The following is a 21,786-nucleotide window of genomic DNA, read 5'->3' on the forward strand; positions in this document are numbered from 1 at the left end:
AAACATGCACAATTCACTATATACTATTTCATACATGTGTAGTAAAACAACGTAGAACAAGAATGGTACGCCTAAGTTTCAGATTGCAGTTTCACAAAGGAAAATATGATTGTGGAAGGGAATTAAGGGGACTTTAGTTATCATTATCTTTGATGAATGCTTCTTAAAAGAAACCAAAATATTCAAAGCAAATATAGAAAAATAAAATTTGTGAAAACTGGAGAAACCTTCACAATGAACTAGACAAAAATGCCGTCTGTGAGCACTACTGTCCATCTCATCTCACACAATTGAGGGATGTTGAACATTTAAACATACAACCTCATTTTCTATCGAGACATGCAGTGCAGGCTTCTGGAGTTAGGAGACTTAAGCATTATTGGGTGGAAAGAATGTTTACATATTTAAGTAGTTTAAACACTATTTGTTGGGAACACTTACACCATTTACTACCTCAACCAAATGCACAGATGTACTCTGTAGTGGTAGCTGTTCCCCTCATGATGCATATTGATACAAATATTGTAAGGATGAACACAAATTTTTCGCACTTTAAAGGTCATGCTGAAAAGCTTTCAGCACACATTCAAATACTTGTCCCTCTGAAATTCTCATTCCACCCAACACTTATCTTACAAAGGAACCACTTTATCCAATTAAAAACTAAGATTCCTATTAAGGCATTTCCTCATCGCATAATGTAGGACCTTGTTAAGAAACCATGACTTCATAAAACACATGTGAGTAAATCCCTCAGTCAACAAATTCAACAGGGAAGAGAGTGGTGGGTCTCAAAGTGCAAGAGAATTTTTCCCTCGGGGAGGGAATTCTTATTTAATAAATTAAACATAATCTCTAAACTTTTCAAAGAAAATCTGAATTTTACTTCAATTTCATAAAACTTGATGGCAAGTACAGAAAAGCATCCTAAGAAATACTTTGCAGCAAAACTTTGAGCCTCAACAGTGTAGCTTTAGTTGAATTTTTAAAGTGACATATTTGTATGAATTTAATTCAAAGTAGCTTGGCACACCTCACATATTTATCTACATACTATACATTTAAGGACTTACACTTTGGATTAAAATAGCACACAAAGAAAAAGGAGGTTTGCCCTCCAACACTATGTTATAACTCTTTATGTAATTCCTCACAAACCTCTACTTCTTGAGACAAAGAATGAACTGAACTAGGAATTCCTATTGCTCAGTAATGTGTAACAGTACTTACAATTTCAACCGTCTGTAACATTTTCTTTAGAGCTTCAGTGTAACTTCTAAAAATTTTTTTCCTTCAAGGTTCCTAAGTATATTATTTGACAACCTTTGTTCTTTGTAGAACCATAAACAGTATCAAGAATTTTGACCATAAATGATCAAAATTCCCATCTTTAAGGTGTACACAAACCACTTCCGGGACCTCCTTCATATAATATACTAATAAATTTGCTTAGTAATGTTTATGTTGATTTTGTTCAAGAGCTGTAATTGCTAATGGGCATTTTATTTCTTTTCACTTCTTCGAGATAATGGCAAGAAAAAATCTGAAAATTTAAGACCAAAAGTTTTCACAAAGAAATACCAGTAAGTACTGCCTTTAAAGTGAACTCAAAAGCATCACAAAACCACCTACCAGTTTTTTGGAGTCAGTGTTTGAATTGGTACCAGTCATTTCCTTTGCAAGGTAGATTACAATGGTTAAGAGCATGGGTTCCAGGATCAGACCACCGGGATCCAGCTTTAACTCCTGTCCGGTTACATAAAGCTATGCAAATCTGAGCATGTTTAACCTCTCTAAAGCTGTCTGCCAACTTACACCCCATACAATGGAGATAAAAAACAGTACCTATTTCATATAATCCAAAAGACTGAGTTGACAAAACTATTACCTAGCACATAGTTAATAAGCATCTTTAAGTCCATCTAATACTTTGAGAAATACATAATGGGTAAAATAAACTTCTCAGGTGGATGAAGATAATCACTTTGGGTGTTAGCCAACTGGTAAAGTTGAGTCCCATAAAATTTCTCAAATCATTTATTTGCATACAAACAGCTCAGCTTTGTTTACACTGTAAACTACAGGTTAAAAACCTGCCAGTATTGTAACAATCCTAACTTTACAAAGATGGCACTTGCATTAAGCAATACCTCAAGGTGATTCCTGCAACTTATTTGTAAAGATTAATATACAAGGAATTCAGAAAACACTGCTTCCCTATACTGGAGAACTTGCCTTGCTTAAACCTATTTTTTATCCGGCTTTGACATTTAAAAGCCCACAAATGCAGCTGTATGGCTGCAGATTATAATGGGTGGAACTTAAAACTGAATGACCGTGCCAGGTCTCCTTTCCAGATGAACTGTCATTATCAATACAGGTACTGTTTAAGCATCATTTCAGCTCATTACATGAGTTAATGTAATGCTACATTTGAATACCAATAAATAGTTATCTTAATAGTTCCCTACACCTTCTTTCAAGATGGGTGTTATATACAGACAGGAACAACTAAAAAATAAGAAACTGAGTTTTAAAACAAAAGAAATGTGGGTATGCACAACTAGATGTAGACTTATCTGGCCAATCAAGCTTTATATTATAAATAAAATGTCCATAATTTTATAGTGAAGAAAGTGATCATAAAAACAAAGCCAAGTATTTTACAGTCACTTATGCTTGGTTTTCAATAAACCAGAGAAATGATTAAATGAAACAAACAGGACACAAAGTTGTATGTAACTTATGATTATGCTTTAAAAGCATTGTAAGGAAATAAATGTCCATAGAAATTGATACTGCTGGATGTCAAGATTTGACATTGTTTTTTAAAACGTATTTTCCAAATTCTCTAAAATGCAAACATTATTATTTCTATAATCAGAAATGTAAAAAGATAAAATTTTCTTTAAGGAGGAACGCTCAAACTCCTTTGCATCAATCCCCAACAGGCTGGGCATTGACAAGAGGCCACTGCTCCTGCACCGCACTCTTCAGAAGCATGGCTTCTACCAACATTGTGTGCTACCAAATGAGGAACAAAAAACTAGCTGATCCCAATTTCCCACAAAAAAACATTTAATTTCTAGGTCGTTAAGCAAAAGACTTACCTGCCATCAGAACTCAAGTCCCAGTCAATAACTGACTAGTATTACTAGACACAACACAAACATATAAACCATTATAATCTGTTGAAATCACATTACTTTTGGTTTGTTTTTGGAAAGGAAAATGACACTTCACCAGATTTTTAATCAGTTTATTTATTCACGTAACAGTTTAATTTCCTCTGAAAGCTAGAAAATAAAGATCATTTACCTTATTTTTATTGTTTTTCCATACGGTAAACACTGATCTTTCCCTAACGCCCAGAAAGGTCATTTTTTAAAAATCTATGCACACACCAAATCACTGAATAGGAATGTGCAAAGCTCTAGGAAAACTATTACTTGATTGCTTTTAAAGTGGCAAAAGATCACAATTTGGGGTCATACTGTATAAGAACTCTTCTTTTTTACCATATTGATAAAACTTCTTTTTGAAGTGGCATGTTTTGAATGATTACAATTCAAAAGTAATTCCCACAGCAGATAATATCAATTTTAGCAAAAGTTCTGAGCAAGATACTTGAAGGAGAAATATTATTTTTTCTTTGACCAGAACTTCTGAATTAAGTACATTTTTCCAAGTGCCATTTTTTAAAAGGTAACACACTCAAGAGTACAATTCTTAAATTTGTTTCTTGTAAATAAAAGAATGGGCAGAGTTAAGGTACATTAATTATAGAAAGAATGAAGGAAGGTAGTGCATTTAACATCACATATGAACTTAAGGCCTTAGTTACTGGATTGTGATTTCAGTATTAGCAACAGTGTATTTCCCTCATGCTTACATACAAAAGTAAGCAGGCAGACAAAATTTTCTAAACATGTAAGAAATGAAGACAATTTAATCTATGTTATCAGTCAATACAGCTGAACTCTTAAAGTAACCATTGGTAATAAAATAATCTGATCACACTTCATACATTCATTAAAAAGAACAAATTAAAAGTCTCCTATACAATTAGAGCATTTCCTGATATGTAAAGCAGTTAAGCCCACACACCCTTTTCTTTGCAGGTGCTGCCCAGACTATACTCTATCTAAAATCCAGCCATTGCATAATGCATTTTGCAAAATGCCTATCTAAAAATACACTGTATTTCATAGTGTTTATTACCAATGTTAGGGGATGGGAGCATTTCTAGCCTAAACACTAAAAGAAAACATACACATGAGACTATTCAACAGTAGTGGTGTATAATACAAGTCTATGATAGAAAACCACATACTTTTATTAAATGGCATCTTAGGTTCATTATTTCAAGTCATCAACTAAATTAATACATTTTTTTTTCCTACAAAGTGACCAGAAAACACACCAAACCAAAGTCAGGAGAGCAGATTACTAGGTCTAGCCCTGCCTCACCTATCTATGAGATGCAAGGAAAGTTCTCTTTAACTCTCTCTCATAAAGGCCTTAGTTTCCTTAACTATAAACAAAGGGGTTGAACAAAATGATATCTAAGGAACATTCCCATGAAATGGGATTTTGGTAAATTTTTGAGAACTTAAATGTTTAAAAAAATGACAGCCATGAAATATCAAGCTTGATACTTATCACCAATAATGTAGATTATACAGAGCTTTAAGCCAAGGAATTACTGATTCTGCATTTATGGGGTAAAAATGCAAGACTCTTTCTAGCATGCTTTTCCAGTTATCAGAAAGGGAAGGAAATTTTACAATGACTGTAATTCATACAGCAGCAATGGAAACATTACCTGCAGTAGCATGCCAGTAATGGATGGGTGTTACTTGTGCTTGTTTTTAGTAACTTTTGCACAATAGCAAGAAGTTTTGTAGAAAATACTATATAGAGCCAATGACACAATAAATGTGATTAGACAAATCAAAATATACTTAAAATGAAAGGGCAAACAAAATACTTAGAGCATTTCACTCATTTATAAAATGTATACAGAGACATGGGCCTAACATACTTCACTGACCCACATCAAGTCCCAAAGTCCAATCTCCCTTTCAGATAGAAATGTATCTTTTACAAAACCAACACCTATTTTCAGGATCAAAATTCACTTGTACTCAGTTAAAAAAAAAAAAAAAAAAGAACATATTTTCTACGGTTCCAAAATTTTCTATGCTGATACACATGAAATAAATTCAAACCCTATAATGCACATTTACACTGAAAATGTTTCACGTGGTTAACAGAACTGCAAGGAATAAAGTCATTTCTCACAAAGATTCCCAAGGCTTGCTCAGTGATAAGAAATTTCCAGAATGGGAATTTACTTTGAGTGTCAAATTGGGCAGGAAAAACACCTACTTTTAACTATTATTATGAAATATTATAAAAGGAATTATTAATAAGCTCATTAAAAAGCACTTGACTAGAACAACCAAGAAGAATAAATCTTTCTTGGGACAATACTAAAAGGACCTGTTTAGAATGGGGTAAACGCAATACAGCCACAAGGCATACACATAAACTGACAAAAATTACAGCACTTTTATTCTCATCGAATTTGCTTATTTTATATTATCTTGAAGACAAACTGATTATCTTTCAAAATACGAAAAGTACAGTGAAACTGATCAGTTCCTTTCATTAATAGAATGAGAACTTTTACTTACAAATACTGTAAATCTGAAAGGGTTTTTCAATGTGAAATAAAATTATGCATTATAAGTTTCAAATTATCATGGAGTGGACTTTCTGTTATCCCCGTCTAATGACACGACAGACACAAGCTGTTGAGCAAGAATCTGTTAATAGTTTTATTTGTTTTAATGTTAAATACCATGGGACAGAACTGTAAGGATGAAAAACTCAGTCAACAACTGCCTCACAAGGGATAAGAAAAGTTCTGCCATATTAGCAAAGGTAAAGGAGAAAATTTACACTGTAAGAGGCACCATTTCCCCACAGAATACCCCTTGGCATTTCCTGAATGAGTGGGATTAGCAATCTAAATAAATCATTTCAAGAGGTAACAGCAACAGATAAAATTTAAAGGGATTATTAAAATAACATTTACAAGACTCTGAACAATTCTTGAACTCTTATTAAAACAACAAAGAAAGAACAACTCTTTATTTATGAATTTCATAAAGGACTGAATGTGCAACTGACATCTGCTAGTGATGATCTGGTAATATACAATTTGTCCAGTAGCCAAACAGTTTGTTTTTATTCTGTTTTCTAACCGTAAGAGATCATTAAAGGCAAAGCCTATATGACGCTGTACACACACACAAAAATGGTCACCGTGGGCCATACTACCAATGAAATGGTAGGTAAACACATCTTTTTCTGGTCAAGAGAAAATAAAAGAAATAGCACTCTGCATGCTTCACTCTACAAGATGAATTTCCCTAGAAAGAATCCAATGAAAATGGCTGCAATTACAACAAGAAGTGAAGGAAGAGGACTGGTGACATTATCTCTGAAGGACGCAGTTGAGGTTGATCCAGGTTTATCCGAGTGTGCTACCTTTCTGAGCCTTAAGCCTTCATCCTAGAAAAAATATATACGCACAAAAAAAGTTTTAAAAACAAATATGCATATAAGAATACCAAGCTAAAAATCAACAGAGAGAAAACAGCCTGGGGGTGTGAACAGGATTTACTGCTAACTGGAATAAGAAAACTTTCTAGGGCAATGCAAACATTCTAAAACTGGATTCCAGTGATGTGCACAATTCTGTAAATTTACTAAAAATCATTAAATTGTACCCTTACAATGAGTGACTTGACAGTGTAAATTATGCCACAATAATGCGGATTTTAGAAACTAGAGCTCAGAAATACACTCCTAAAAATCTGAAAAATCACATACGGCTGTATTTAAATAGATGAAAAAATTCCATTATTAAAATTAATACAACTAAAGAGTTCTGTGCATGTATGTATTTCCAAGGTGGCCCATAGTTTTTTTTACACCTACCCTAGCCCAATTAGCCAAAGACCAGAAATAAACCTGCAGTCTGACAGGTTCACTTACTCCCTGCAACCAGGGCACCAGCACAGCAGAGGCACAGGTAACTCACCAAGGGTAGAACAACTTTATAGGATTTGAAAGAAAGGGGAAGTTCAGGGTGAAATTTAAATAATGTAGTTTTTTGATATGCTCAAAGTAAAGCAGGAAAGCTGTGTGTAAAAGGGTCAGCACTGGATCTGAGCTGTAAACACTGAATAATTTCTTTGGAAAGTTCTAATTACAATAGATGTGGAGTGTTATATACATCAACACACCCATCCAAAGCTCCGTACCTAGACTCAACAGGGAGGCTGCTTTTCTATACCAAGCTGACTTTGATGCTCCAGACAAGAGTGGGTTGCTTCATTCTTACTGATATGATGGTTTCACACAGCAAAGTTTCTGACAGTCTATGATTTTAGGGGACAATGTTTCTCAGTAAAAAAAAGTAGTAGTCACTGAAGATGGGAGGTTGTTATGACACTTTATCAGTGGCAGTACGACCCTAGGGAAAATACCAATATCTGTATTTGTTACTTAGATTTGGCTTTATCTGTTTGTGTCCCATCATTTCAACCAGATGAATGGCAGGGCACATTTTTATCTCCTCACTACAAGCTAATTTTTACATTCTCATACTGACTCCTGTGTACCAAGAGGCTACCTGACAAAACACAGTTTTATTTGCATTACTAGATTTTCTGAGGGTTTGTGGGTCTTTTTGGTCTTATGCTAATTAATCCTGTGTGGTGAGAGCAATGATTCTCAATCCCAGCAAGAACTTTAAAATATGGTCCTGATGATTCTGATTCACTAGGTCTGGGCAGGGCCTAGCCAAGTACATTTTTAAATGGTTCTCTGGGAGATTAGGATATGGTCTGGATTAAGAACCACAGAGGCAGAGAAATATAAAAGGTTAGTGATCAGACATGCTCAAGAAAGTTAGTATGGCAACAAAATATGATGGGTCTTATGTATAAAATATTAAAAAGCTTGAAATGGATTCTGTAAGCCAATGGTCTTTTATCTTTTAAACAGCAGAATGTTTTTTCAAATAACATCTCCTAGAGAACATCAGCCTATTAAGAGTTACAACCAAAAATTAAGTCTCACTCACCTATCTCCTGGTTCACTCTTCCTATTTTCCAGCCCTGCCCTGCCTGTACCAACCATTCCTATCATTTCCACTTCTCCCCTCTCTGCCAAGAGATAAACAGTGGTTTCTGGAACAAATACACTGCGTATACTAAGGAACACATCTTTCAACAAAGAACACAACTTGTGCAAGTCCTAGAAGACAAATTAACAAAACTGCACGATGTGGAGTATGAAATGGAGATAATTTTTCCACTATTCAGATAGGTGCTGGAGGCAGAGGGTCCCTGGGGGCCACTAAGGAATATGAAGATAACCAGAAAAATTATTTCAGCACTGATCAATTCAAAATATAGTGCTTTTGATTCAGGGTGGTTCTTATGTACACTTAACAGACAGAATAACAAAATGTAGATTAAGTTCCATAACTTAGCTTGTTTTTGTATCATCCATCAATATTTTAATACCAAAACCTAAAACAAAGCCTTAAAAAAATTTAAAGGTACTCAGATCTTGAAATAATTACTTGTCAAAGGCTAATTAATAATAACCTCCATACATATTCAAATTACTCAATTCACCAATCCATTCATTTATTCATTTGAATATACACTAATGACTATGATACATATGTCTATGAATGCAAAAATGACTCCACACAGTCCTTGCCCCAGGAAAGTACTGTCCACTAGAGGGAGTACTCTACATCCACATCCAACAAGTAACAGACTTGGTGGAAACAAAGGAGACAGCATTCCTAAAGAATTTTTCTTTTGGTTTTGGAGGGAGAGCACCCTATAAAAGGTTATACTGAAAATATTACAATAAACAAGTACCAAGAAAAAAAAGTGCATGCATGTATGTGTTGTGAGGGTAGGGACAAGAATTCAAAGGCATTCCAGTCAGAGGGAAGAACTTAAGACAAAGCAAAAAGGCGGAGGAGGGATGGTAAAAAAAGAGACGCTTCTTCAGGAAACTATAGCCCAACACTGTCCAATACAAACATAGTATGAACTTTACAAATGTGAGCCACATATGTAATTTTAAATTTTCTAATGGCATATTAAAAAAGTGAAAAGAAACTGGCAAAATTAACCTTAATAATATATTCAATCCCATATAATCCCAAATAATACAAAAAATATGTACTTAACCATTTTTTTGATACTATGCCTAAGAAATCAGTGTATATTTTACACTCACAGCACATCTCAATCCAAAATACAGTCATATCTCAGTAATCATTACTTTCAGAACTCGTCAAACCCTATACTCTTCACATTTTAACAAGAAAAAAATGTTCCAGGACTTGGTGCTTGCTTCCCACTCGGCACCCATTTCTCACGATGAAAATTTTTAAACTCCACATCCTTCTTTTCAAAATTATTTAAAAGGTTTGACAATTTTCAATTTCAATAAGAATTTTTTTGATAGTGAATGTTATAGTCACCTGTGAACAATTTTAGCGGGACTAAATTCAGTTAATGTCAGTAGTAAATGTCAGTAGTTAGATAAAGAGGTCAATGTGTCATTTTCAGCACTCTACACAAATTAATGACTGTAACCTCATTTCAAGTGCTCGACAGCCCCAGGTGACTAGCGGTTGGCTCCTCTATAAGCAGCACCATTCTAGGCAGTTCGTATGACTAGGGCACAGAATGTGAAGGGTTCAAATAAGTTCAAGCAAGCAATACCTAGGAAAAGAACTTGCAGGCAATGAGAAGCCATGGTAAAACTGTTCAAAGAGGCTGGGAATACAGAGTAAAGGACAGGACATAATCAAACTGAAGAAAAGGAGAAAGAACTGCCCCAAAACTGATAGATAAAATGGCCTAACAACGGTCACATGTCCTATACCTTCATTTAAATCAACTTATTTTCAAAATATAACTTACTCTCAGGTGTCGATTTTCTTCTGACAGCTTCATTATTTCTCCCTGAAGTCTTTTACACTCTTCCATGAGTTTCCTTGTTTCAGTGTCATTAAGTGAAACACTATGTGGTTTTGGCATGGGTCCATCTTGTTTAGATGCATTCAGCGGAACAGCTTTGCTAGGTTCCATATCATTCTGTGTTACAAAGACAGAGAAAATTTTTTAACTGACTAAATCTCCTTACAGGTTTTAAACAAGAAAAAATTTAAACTCCACATCCTTCTTTTCAAAATAATTATTTAAAAGGTTTGACAATTTTCAATTTCAATAAGAATTTTTTTGATAGTGAATGTTATAGTCACCTGTGAACAATTTGAGGGACTAAATCAGTAAATGTCAGTAGTTAGATAAAGCAAATAAGCCCACTCCCTCCTCTACTCCCATAACCCTTTGCACTTACCTCTACCAAAGCACTTATCATATATCATAATAATGTATTTTTGATGTTCTTTCCTACAATACTTCAGAGGCTGGGAGAGCAAGAGTCATTTCTCTTTGTACTGACCCCTTAACCCAGCACTTTGACGAACAGTAGTTACTTAATGAAAGTATGCTGAATAACTGACGACAACCAAAATCCAAATACGAAGGTCATTTTCAGTGCTCTGATTCTGCAATTCAGATGAGGTTCTGGGAGGGTAGGGGGGATATTATTGTAATCATTCCAATAAAATTAGACTATCTAAGAAAAACATTTAAAAGAAAACCTAACTTCTATTAATGGGGGAAAAAATAACTAAAGGATATAAACCTTGAAAGGGAAATAATGAACATAAACCAAAAAAAAAAAAAAGAGAGAGAAGAGAATGGAATGGAGTTATTTCCATGATCTCAAACTCAAACACAAATGATTCCTTCAAATTACCCTTTGATTTAATTTATGAAATTCAATACGGAATCAAAGTACCCAGTTTTAAATCTATGAGCCCCCAAAATCTTAATTCTCACCAACATTCACCCATTTAAAACTAGTGGCAAAGGCATAAGATAAATACCTAAGGCAGTACACTTAAGTACTTCTGAGCCTCTGATCTAAAGTGCCTCCATATCCTTCAGTCCTGACATCATTTATCCCATCACATACAACCTAACAGTATTAGTGCGACAACTCATCTTTTTAATTAAATTTTGACTTGCTAAAAATTTAATTTTAGATAAAAAGATATAAATTGCTTTATTCAGATATAAACTTCTAACACAAATACTTCCAAATCAACTTTATGGCATTTCACAGTACTCATTGATGACATTTTAAACCAATTAGATACCGATCACACCATCCTACCTCCTAAATTTATATTAAGAGTAAATAGTTTGTTCAAAGTCAGTATTTTCTTATGAAAGGGAGGTAATTTTATTATTATGCCTAAATCCATCTAAAAATTAACGTTATGATGAGATTCTAATGTACAACACTATATAGTATTTGACCTGGATTTTTCTAATTTTCTTTAGAAGCTTCAGAGTTGTGAAAGGTTTTAAGAAGGCTACTTCAGCTCTGGTTGGAGTGGCTCAGTGGACTGAGTGCCAGCCTGAGAACCAAAGGGTCACTGATTCAATTCCCAGTCAAGACACATGCATGGGTTTCAGGCCCGGTCCCTAGTAGGGAACCCATGAGAGACAACCACATGTTGATGTCTCTCTCGACTTCTCCCTTCCTCTAAAAATAAAATCTTTAAAAAACGGCTACTTTAATTTTCTTATCTGAGTTTTTTCTCTTGCTCTCTTATTCTTTACCCTATCCTTCCCTATCCACAACCCATCCCATCTTCATTATTAAAAATCGGTTCCTGATACATTTTGCTTTCCACCAATATTCTTTCCCTTAATACTTAATAGCAACTATATTTCAAAATGATTTTTCAAGTGTGTTCAAATTCCAACCTAGAACAAGTCCAACTTCTGAAAATGAGGGTGCCATGTTGCCTTCCTCTGTAAAAAAGAAGGCAATAGTCAACAATACGGCAACTGAGGCATCTTTAGGTTTTGGTTAAGAATTGGGGAAAAAAAATATCATGCTCATACCAAAAAGTTGACTAAAAAAAATAGAAGGAAATAGGTGAGGCCAACAAGTAGAGAGAAAAAAAATAAAATGAGGAATTATCAAACTCTTCACAATTGGATTTTTATTTTTAAATAAATTCTTGAAATTCCAGAAAATTTAGAATTATGAGGAATTTATCTCTCATTATTTCATCAATCCAACACAACTATTATTTGTTATCTTCCAATATTTTTTTCATAAGCCCATTTTGTAAATTCCACATACATGTACATTTTAATCTTTCTTCAATTATATGCATATCTTTTTATTTTCATTTTAAATTACACAATATGCCATTAGATATTGTATTCCATGCTTTACTAAAATTACTTAAAGCATTTCATTCTTGTTAGACATTTGATGGGTAGATGACCACTCTGGGATTTAACATGCCAATGAATATCTTCTTACAGTGGCAGAATTAGATTTTTCTTTTTTATTGACATTTTCCTTAATGTGTTTATATCACTTTTATAACCAAAAGGAAAGGAAATGTCTTAACCAATTTGTGGAACATAAACACAAGACTAGGAATGCAAAAAGATAAAGTGAAGCTTAAACATATTTCAAAAGTGAGCCAAATTAAGTCATGAAACAAGTTACATGGAGTATAATTATATCTTGTACTTTTTAGGCCCCCTACAAACCAGTCAACATACGTAGAAAATGCGAAGAAATCTAATTTATTTATGCATATTTAAAGTATAATCATATATCCCTAACTTAGTTGGGGGTTAAAGGAAGTGGAGGGAGTAAGTCATTCATTTAGTAACAATCTGAAGGGCCTGATGAGAAACACTAAGGCTGCCGTGACTTTAAGTATAAACTTCCATTCAGGAGCTCCATTAGTGAGGTTTGGCTCCAGGAAAACAGCTTGTTCCTTGACAGTTGCTACAGACTGGTCCAGAAAGTGGAGACTGGTTGTTCTGAGAACCATGAAAAAAGCAAACTAAAGGGATTCAACAACATGCTGCAAGTTTTTGGAAACTGATGAATTTAGATAAACCATAAGGTCAAGGCTATGATATTAATAAAGAAAATATACCCTATGCTGCACTTACTCTACTGTCTTATATTAAGTAGTCCACCTACAGTAATCCCTCTCCATCCGAGTTGAATTTACTTCTGTATTCTTTTTTAATATCCTTCAGAATTTTAATTCCAATATTCTAACTAATTCTTATTAGGGGTAATTAGACAAAGACAGGGCAAGCGATTGGAACTAGGGAAAGGTAAAATACAAGGCAAAGTAGATTTTTGCAATGAAGTCTTAAGAAAGAGAAGCAAAAGGATGTAAATATGGGACTACACTCTTGTGACTATTATGAGTAAGGGGTATAAATATATAAAGGTTAAAGCCAAGAGCTATGGCATGAAATTGTTTGGAGGCATAATTAAGGCCTTATCCTGGGAAAACATACTGATAGTATTTGAATAATAAAATTACTGAAGATTTATTTTCACTCTAAACAACCAATTTATTCTGTTACTCTAGGATCATCAATAACTAACCAGACATTTACATAAAGCATCAGGTTTTAAGCCTTAGTATACAATGTCTCTGTAAAGGCAAATCAAAGTATAAGAAAATTATTCACACTGTGGGGTTCCTGAAGTTTTCAGTAAGCAAGAAATGGAAAAGGGAATCATACAGGAACCATTATATCACCTAAAAGTCGACACATACACACAGACACACACACGAAGACATTAATAAATTCAAATATAACCTAAGATCTTTAGGCTTTATACCACAAATTCTCCTACCCTGGGGCATTGTAAATAACTAACAATGACAGTTAAAGAGGGGTTACTATTATTTGTATTTGATGATAAAATATAAAATAGTAATCTCGCTTATCATACACACACACACACACTTCCCTGGAAAGCAATGTTTGCCAGCTGCTATAGGAATCCCATGTCTGCTAGTCTATTTGGATACTTAGATATGCTCCTAACTCCCTTTTTAGAGTATGCTCACAAAATTTCAGTGACAGGAAAAATTACAGCAATTTCATAGTAATGTCCAAACTTACATTTGTCCTGCCCACTATTGAGATTTTAAGTGTTAAATTTGTTTTGTTTTGTTTTAGGACAGTAAATAGTCTGTGTGTGTGGTTTTTAAGTGAATTGTGGTTCTGTAATTTTAAACATAACTGAAAATTTCAATTCTATTTACTTCACATAACATACTCACAATACCACCCATGTGGTAGATAACTACATTAACATAACCAGTAACACTAGTACACTCCTATGTCTGTTAACTCCCTAAAACAAACCTTCTGCTTCTCCTGTTTGTACACATTGAGTCCCCTGGGGTCATTCTTCATGTTATAACTGGCAGGAGTTGCAACTGTGTTGTTCATGTTGCTTACTGAAGTGACAGCTGGAGCAGTCCCTGGTGGAGTTATACCCTGAGGTGGTATGGGAAACACATTCTCAGATTCACACCAAACTCTGAGTTCTCCCTGCATGGTATCAGGAATGACTAACACAGAAATCATTAGGCTCTAAAACATTATCATTTTATTCTACAGAAAGGTGTTATACATAAGAAATAACAGTAATAAATAATAGCTATGTTAAAGCAAAAAGTATGAAATTTCTGAAATTTTTTTACATTTCCCAAACAAAATTAGCTATGATCAATTTGCATTTTGTTCACAAGCTTAAATGTATAAACCTTATTAAATTTATGCTAGCCTTATGTTATCTTAAAATGAATACCTTCTAATTTTGTGGTGCTAAATTTTTGTTATTAATCAATACTTGTCAATATCTGAAAAACAAGCACTTCATATTTTCTTACCTTTGATAATAATCTGAACAATTTTTAAATGACATTTTTCCCCCTTGAGGTTCAGAAACTACAGTGATGAATAAACCTCTCCAGTACTCAACAACACCCCTCCCGAAATATACACACACCTCCTCTTCCAGGACCAATGAACAAATTTCAGATGCACATAACATTCTAGTATATACCATTATCTCCATAGTTCTCCTACCTTCTCAAATTTCTCTAATATAGATAAAAATATTACAATAAAAGTTTAGAACTGACTCTGAAGTAATACTTATTGATATACATTATATATAAAAACTAAGAGAACTGTATCTTACTAATAATGTACTGTCCCCAATCTGTTCTTTGTCTCAATAGAAAATGTATATTTACTCATAAAAAGTCTTTATACTTAAGACCCCTGAAATGCTGTTCTTGATAGCCTACCTTTCTTTATTAAGACAAATTATTTTTTCCTAGAAAATATATTATTAACAGATATTATATGTATGGCATAAATGAAATCCAATACATTTTTAAAATTTGGAAAATGTCAAGTAAAACTGTAAGCCTCAAAAAAAATTGGGGTGTAATTGAACACAAAGAATTGAGTAAGTGATAAACATGATAAATGACTTAACTATAAATACATTCAATCCTGGAAGAAAAAAAAACACTACTACTAACTGGACATTAGATTTAATACAGAGTTGACAGTAACTAAAAGAACTTATAATTTAGAAAACCCCACTTGGTAAAATATAAAATAGTCAATGCTTTATTTAGTCCAACAACCCAAGGACCATAAAGAATGGCTCTCAGTATTAGCACTGACACAATTCAATTGAACTTTACGGACCATTAATTTAATGAAACATATCCATAATTTACTGAAGTATATCCACTCAAAGACCTGCTATTCCCTAGGACTAGGGAGACCACACATTTTATTGTGTTTAACAGCAGTATTAGTTAATACCTGTTATCTATGAATAATTATTAATAGTACCTCCTTTTATTCTAAAACAGAAGGGTCCCTGGATTCTTGGGTCACTCTATGATCCAAATTAGACAGCTATTTCCCCCCCAAAAAGCCCACATTCTAATGGTGTGGCAAATAAATTAGAATTGGTTTGTCACAAAAAATGACTTCTTTAAACTATAAAAATATCAATAAAAACATGGACTCAACCACTATACTTCTAAAGCTGTCAACTTTCTTATCCTACAAGATTGACCACAAAACTTCAATCTTTTTTTTTTATATATACAGGGTATTATCAAGGTCCTAAAACAACTCATGAAACTAATAAAATAGCATGCCCTTTCCCACTGTTTTTAGAACATGCAAATGCCCAATAATTAATAGCATACCTAAATAGATCCAGACCTTCGAACAGGTATACTTACATATTCTATTTAAATTCAATGACTATCTACTTGTTGGAAGGGGTGGGGCGGGGGGACGGGGGCAAGCAGTACACAGTAGGGTGGACAAGGAGCTACAGGCAGGGGTTTCAGAGTGGGCTGAGGTGCTGAACATAAACAACAACACTGTAAAGTACAAGACCTGCTCACTACACCAACTTTGAGAAGAAAGTATCAACAACTATGACTGCTACTCTCAATCTACTTTGGATACTAAATTATTCTAAGCTGACTACTAAAGATCATGAATTCTAATGGCCTTTTTAAATATACCATCCTGAGAGAGTTTTTTGTATATTAAACCTGAAGTTGTCAAAAACTAAACTGAATTTTATTTCAATTAACATACTTTTTAAAATGTACTAAGAAAAAAAACAAAAAAGATCAAAGGATCTCCAGTAATTCACAATACAGCAATCATACTATAAACCAAAAAAAAGTATTTTTAACATTTTTGTTAATATTGCATATTCAGAAATGCATTTTCCTTGAATAAGGGAGTATCACCTTTAATCAATTTATGCAGATCAGAATTCAGCTTTTATCAAAAACATTTTATCAATTTATCTGCAGGAAACTAACAAACTTTATCTAGACAAAAGACTATTCTGTAATGCCCTAATTTCTTAACTGACAATTTTAACTAAACTGAAGATAAACATACAGAAAAAGGGTATTAAGTAATTTTGGAATTTGATCTATGCTAGATAAATGCTAGGTGATTTCTAACTAAATTCTAGCTGTATACTACAAAGAAACCAGTATGTCAAAGATATTCCAGTTTTTAAGCAGTTTTATCAATTTCAACCGTAAACACTGAATTGGAAATGGCAAGACACAATTATCAACAGGGTCTAATTACCATATGAATGAATTATAAGAGATGTTTATATGCATTTTTATATATAAAAGGTTTCATCCTTAATTATAATAAACAAATAAAAACCTTATCATGTATTTCTTACTATTGTAAACTCCAGATTTGGCAATGTTAAGGTTTCATATTTCCTAAAAGGGATGAGTTGCAACATTAAACTGATGACTCGACAAAGTCACATAATGAACAACTCAGAACTGGGTCTGTGCCAGGGTGCACTCAATTTAAATACATTTCTCAGTAATTAAGATCTCTTATGGAACCTGCAGGTTAGTAGCAAGCAACAAAGGAATGAGCTTAACCAGTACCAATGTTTCCAAAAGTGATTTTACATTACATTAAATAAAAAAGAAATGCTGGGTTAAACAATACTTTCTTCATTCAGGGCCTATAAATGCAATGTGCTTCTTTACTGGAAGACCTAGTATTTGGAGTGTTTTTCCAAACTCATTTGACAACAGAACCCTTCCAACCCAACACACTCAGGGAAATGCTGCCTTAAAGAAACACAGCTGTGGTTCAGCCCTTCTTTTTAATATGTAACATGAATTAATTAAGGCCACTTCTAGCTGTATATAATATAGACCCATTTTTTGTACATTTGAATTATGTAAATCTCAAATACTAATATACTGAAATATTAAAAAGTCTTATGTGAAAAACTTGAAATGCAAAGTCTACACACTTTAAAATATCCATAAAGAATCATAACAGCAAAGCTAATATGCCACATGAGCTGATATAGCCAAACAGCACTGCAGCTGGTTCACATAGTACCTGTGCATTCTTTTCAGGGCCAGTGATGAATTTTAGACATTTTCAGTTATCCAAGACCTTTAAGAATATATCTCAACCACAAAATGCATCACTACCACAAGAATCAAAAGTACATACATCTTCCTATGTGATCATGACATGATTTTACCATTAAAATTTTACCATTTGAAGAAGTGCCTTCCAATGATAATCAAGGCCTTCATCTAATTATGGCCAATAAAATAGTTTGAAAAAAATTCTGAAGTCATTGTCTTATTACAGTGCCCAAATTAGGTTCTTGATACACCATCTCCACTGAAAGGAGCCAGAGATTCTTGAAGAAATCACTGATTCGAAGTCTAGGTTTGGAAACATCTTCTCATATTAGACATAAAAAAAATACTACCAAGGGTATGAGACTTCCATCAAGATGGCTCACCTTTTCACACACCACATCAAAATTACAACTAAAATACAGAACCACCATCACTGAGAACCAGCACAAATCGAGTTAAATGAAAGTCTGACAACTACAGAATTAAAGAAACCACATCCATCCAGACTGGTAGGAGGGGTGCAGATGCTGAAGGGGTTGGTCCCTCATACACGTGTGGTGGATAAAAGTTTGGGAGGGATATATCAGGCCCCCTAGCCCAAGGTTCCAAGGCCAGGAAGAAAAGTTCCCACAACTTCTGGCTGTAAAAACCAGTGGGGATTGAGTTGATGGAAGAAACTGTTGGAGCCCCAAACAGTTCCTCCTAAGAACCCACACAAGGACTCACCTACACAGGCAAACACCCTCTGAGCTTCAGCACGAGGGTAGCAGCTTGAAAAGCACCAGTGGTATACAGGGAGAAACTGAAGGGTCTCACATCAAGATAAGGAAAAGCCCTTGTCCCTTTTCTAAACCCTACTCACACAGATCCAGCAGGCTGGTGCTGTATCTGAGGCTCCATTGATCTGGCTAACACTGCATGACCTACCTAGAAGATCCCCAGAGACTCCGCCCCACCCAGCTTACAGGCCCATCCAAACTGTTAACCATGACTTTTCCATATGAATGGCTGGTCTTGGTTCATGCTTCACAACTTCCTAAATCCTATCAAACAAGCAACAGCTGGCCTCAGTGAGCCCCCAACCCCCAGCCCCCAAACCTCTTAAGTGGCCCCAGGCCTGACACTAGCAGCAGCCTTCCTAGATTCACAGTTTGGTGTTGCCAGGCAATCTCCAAGCCCAGCACAAGTAGCAGCCATCTCAGAATGCTCTATAGCTCATGCAGGGTGGCCCTGGGCAGAACACCAGTAGGGGCTGACCTTGGCCTGCACCACCCAGGAAACCCCAGACCATGTGCACCCAGTGGACAGCTACAGACCATGTTGGAGCTCCACCACTCTGCCCCTGCACAGCCAATCCTCTACAGAGGGTGGAGGTTGGTAGTCTGTGATCAGAGCCACTCTTTGCAGCTGACTGGCCTGGATAAATCCCTCCGATTGACCTGCCAACAGCAGGTCAACCTAGTCTCAACAACAAGAGGAGGATATACTCAGCCCACATGAAGGATGAACCTTGAGTACCCAGCTTGGGTGACAGGGAAGGCTGTGCCACTGAACCCTACAGGACACCTACTATATTAGGCGACGCTACCAAGACACGGAGTCAAAGCAGTTCTACCTAACACATAGAATCAAACACAGGGAGGCTGCCAAAATGACAAAACAAAGAAACATGGCCCAAATGAAAGAACAGATCAAAACTCCACAAAAAGAACTAAACAATGGAGATAAGCAATCTATCAGATGCAGAGTTCAAAACACTTGCTCAAGGAACTTAGTGAGTACCTCAATAGCATAAAAAAGATCCAGTCAGAAATGAAGGATACACTAATTGAAATAAAGAACAATTTACGAGCAAACAACAGTATAGGGCATGATGCCAAGAATCAAATCAATTATTTGGAATATAAGGAAGCAAAAAACAATGAATCAGAACAACGAGAAGAAAGAATCCAAAACAATAATGATAGTATAAGCAGCCTCTGGAACAACTTCAAGTGTGCCAACATTCACATCACAGTGATGCCACAAGGAGAAGAGAAAGAGCAAGAAATTGGAAATCTATGTGGAAAAATGGTGAAAGAAAACTTCCCTAATTTGGTGAAGGAAACAGGCATGGAGGTCCAGGAAGCACAGAGAGTCCCACAATTATGATGGATGCAAAGAGGCCCACTCCAAGACACATCATAATTAAAATGCTGAATGTTAAAGACAGAGAGAATCTTAAAGTAGCAAGAGAAAAAAAGTTAGTTACCTACAGGGGAGTTCCAATAAGACTTATCAGCTGATTTCTCAAAAGAAACTTTGCAGGCTAGAAAGGATTGGCAAGAAATATCCAAAGTCATGAAAAGCAAGGACCTACAGCCAAGACTGCTCTACCCAGCAAAGTGCTCATTTAGAGTGGAAGGGCAGATAAAGAGCTTCCCAGACAAGAAAAAGCTAATGGAGTTCCTTATCACCAAACCATTATTATATGAACTGTTACAGGGATTTCTTTAAGAAAAAGATTACAACTATTAACAATAAAATGGCAGAAAATATATTTATCAACAACGGAATCTAAAAAACAAACTAAGCAAACAAGAAGAACAGAGATAGAATCATGGATAAAGAGAACTTTGTGATGATTGCCAGATGGGAGGGGGCGGTGAGGGAAATGGATGAAGAGGTTAGGGGATTAAGAAGTACAAACAGGTAATTGCAGAGTAGCCATGGGGATGTAAAGTACAGTATAGGAAATGGAGTAGCCAAAGAACTTACATGCATGACCCGTGGACATGAACAATGGTGGACATGAACATTGCCTAACGGAGTGGGAGATGCTGGGTAGAAAGGGAGAAAAGGGGGAAAACTCAAGACAACTATAATAGCATAATCAATAAAATATAATTAAAAAAATTAACAGAGACTACTAAGGTCAACGGACTCATGAACCAATTTGATGAGGTTCCTACTAGCCAGTATGAGCAATAATGACAATAACTGCAAGGAACTGAAACATTGATATGTTTTGGCCATTGAGTTTATAATAATACAGAAGAAAAGACAGAGAGAGGGAGAAAGGCCTTGAAGGAGGAAGGGAGATTGACTCACTGAACATCATTTCAGAGGGACATTTATTACCAACTCACTTTTTAAAGCTTGTAACTAAAGAGAAAGACAGGCATTTATCTTGCCTTTATAAACTCTGCCACTAAATGAATAATCAAATATTAGATGGGCTCAAGTTTCTCTCTTCCCAAGTACTCTATTAATATATAAAAAAAAGCAAGGTTGATAGAATGTCACCATTATGCAACCTTAAATTAATTTCGACCCAACATTTTGGCTTGATAATTCTTTGTTGTAGGAGCTATTCCTCTGTATTGTTAGGACATTAAACAGCATCCCTGGCCTTTTTCCACTAGATGCCTACAGCAGCCCTCCTCTCTAGTTGTGACAACCAAAAATGTCTCCAGACATTAACAATGTCCCTGGGGTGGACAGCAGCAAATCACCCCTCGTTAAGAACCATTCATCTATCTACACACTGCACACCAATGGCTGCTAACTTCACAAAAACAAGAAGACAGTATGAGCCTTCTCAAGAGAATATATCCTACTTACAAAGCAGTCTTGCCTCTTCCTAACAGCAAAAATAAATCTCAATTAAATCAAGCCTCTAGATTCTAATATGGGAAATATAGAAATAGAAGTTTAATGACACCACAATGATGCAATCAGCAAAATCTAGTTTGTTTGGAACAATTCATAGGATAAACCCA

At 35.0% G+C, this 21,786-nt stretch overlaps 1 protein-coding gene across 2 annotated transcripts in view; it reads right to left on the reverse strand.

Moving 5' to 3' along the window:
- Positions 1 to 3,243: 3,243 nt before the first annotated feature.
- Positions 3,244 to 21,786, reverse strand: part of VAPA (VAMP associated protein A) — a 49,992-nt gene continuing 31,449 nt past the window's right edge. The window contains exons 5-7 of one of the 2 annotated variants that reach the window (XM_045849765.1): positions 14,403 to 14,537; positions 10,035 to 10,208; positions 3,244 to 6,582 (exon numbers count right to left, since the gene is read on the reverse strand). In XM_045849765.1, the coding sequence (XP_045705721.1) occupies positions 6,424 to 6,582; positions 10,035 to 10,208; positions 14,403 to 14,537 (468 nt within the window). In that variant the 3' untranslated portion in view covers positions 3,244 to 6,423. The remainder of the gene's footprint in view (positions 6,583 to 10,034; positions 10,209 to 14,402; positions 14,538 to 21,786) is intronic. The other variant, XM_045849764.1, reaches the window with a different exon arrangement.

Source organism: Phyllostomus hastatus, unplaced genomic scaffold, assembly GCF_019186645.2.
Source record: "Phyllostomus hastatus isolate PE091 unplaced genomic scaffold, TTU_PhHast_1.1 phas_contig_80, whole genome shotgun sequence".
NCBI lineage: Eukaryota > Metazoa > Chordata > Mammalia > Chiroptera > Phyllostomidae > Phyllostomus > Phyllostomus hastatus.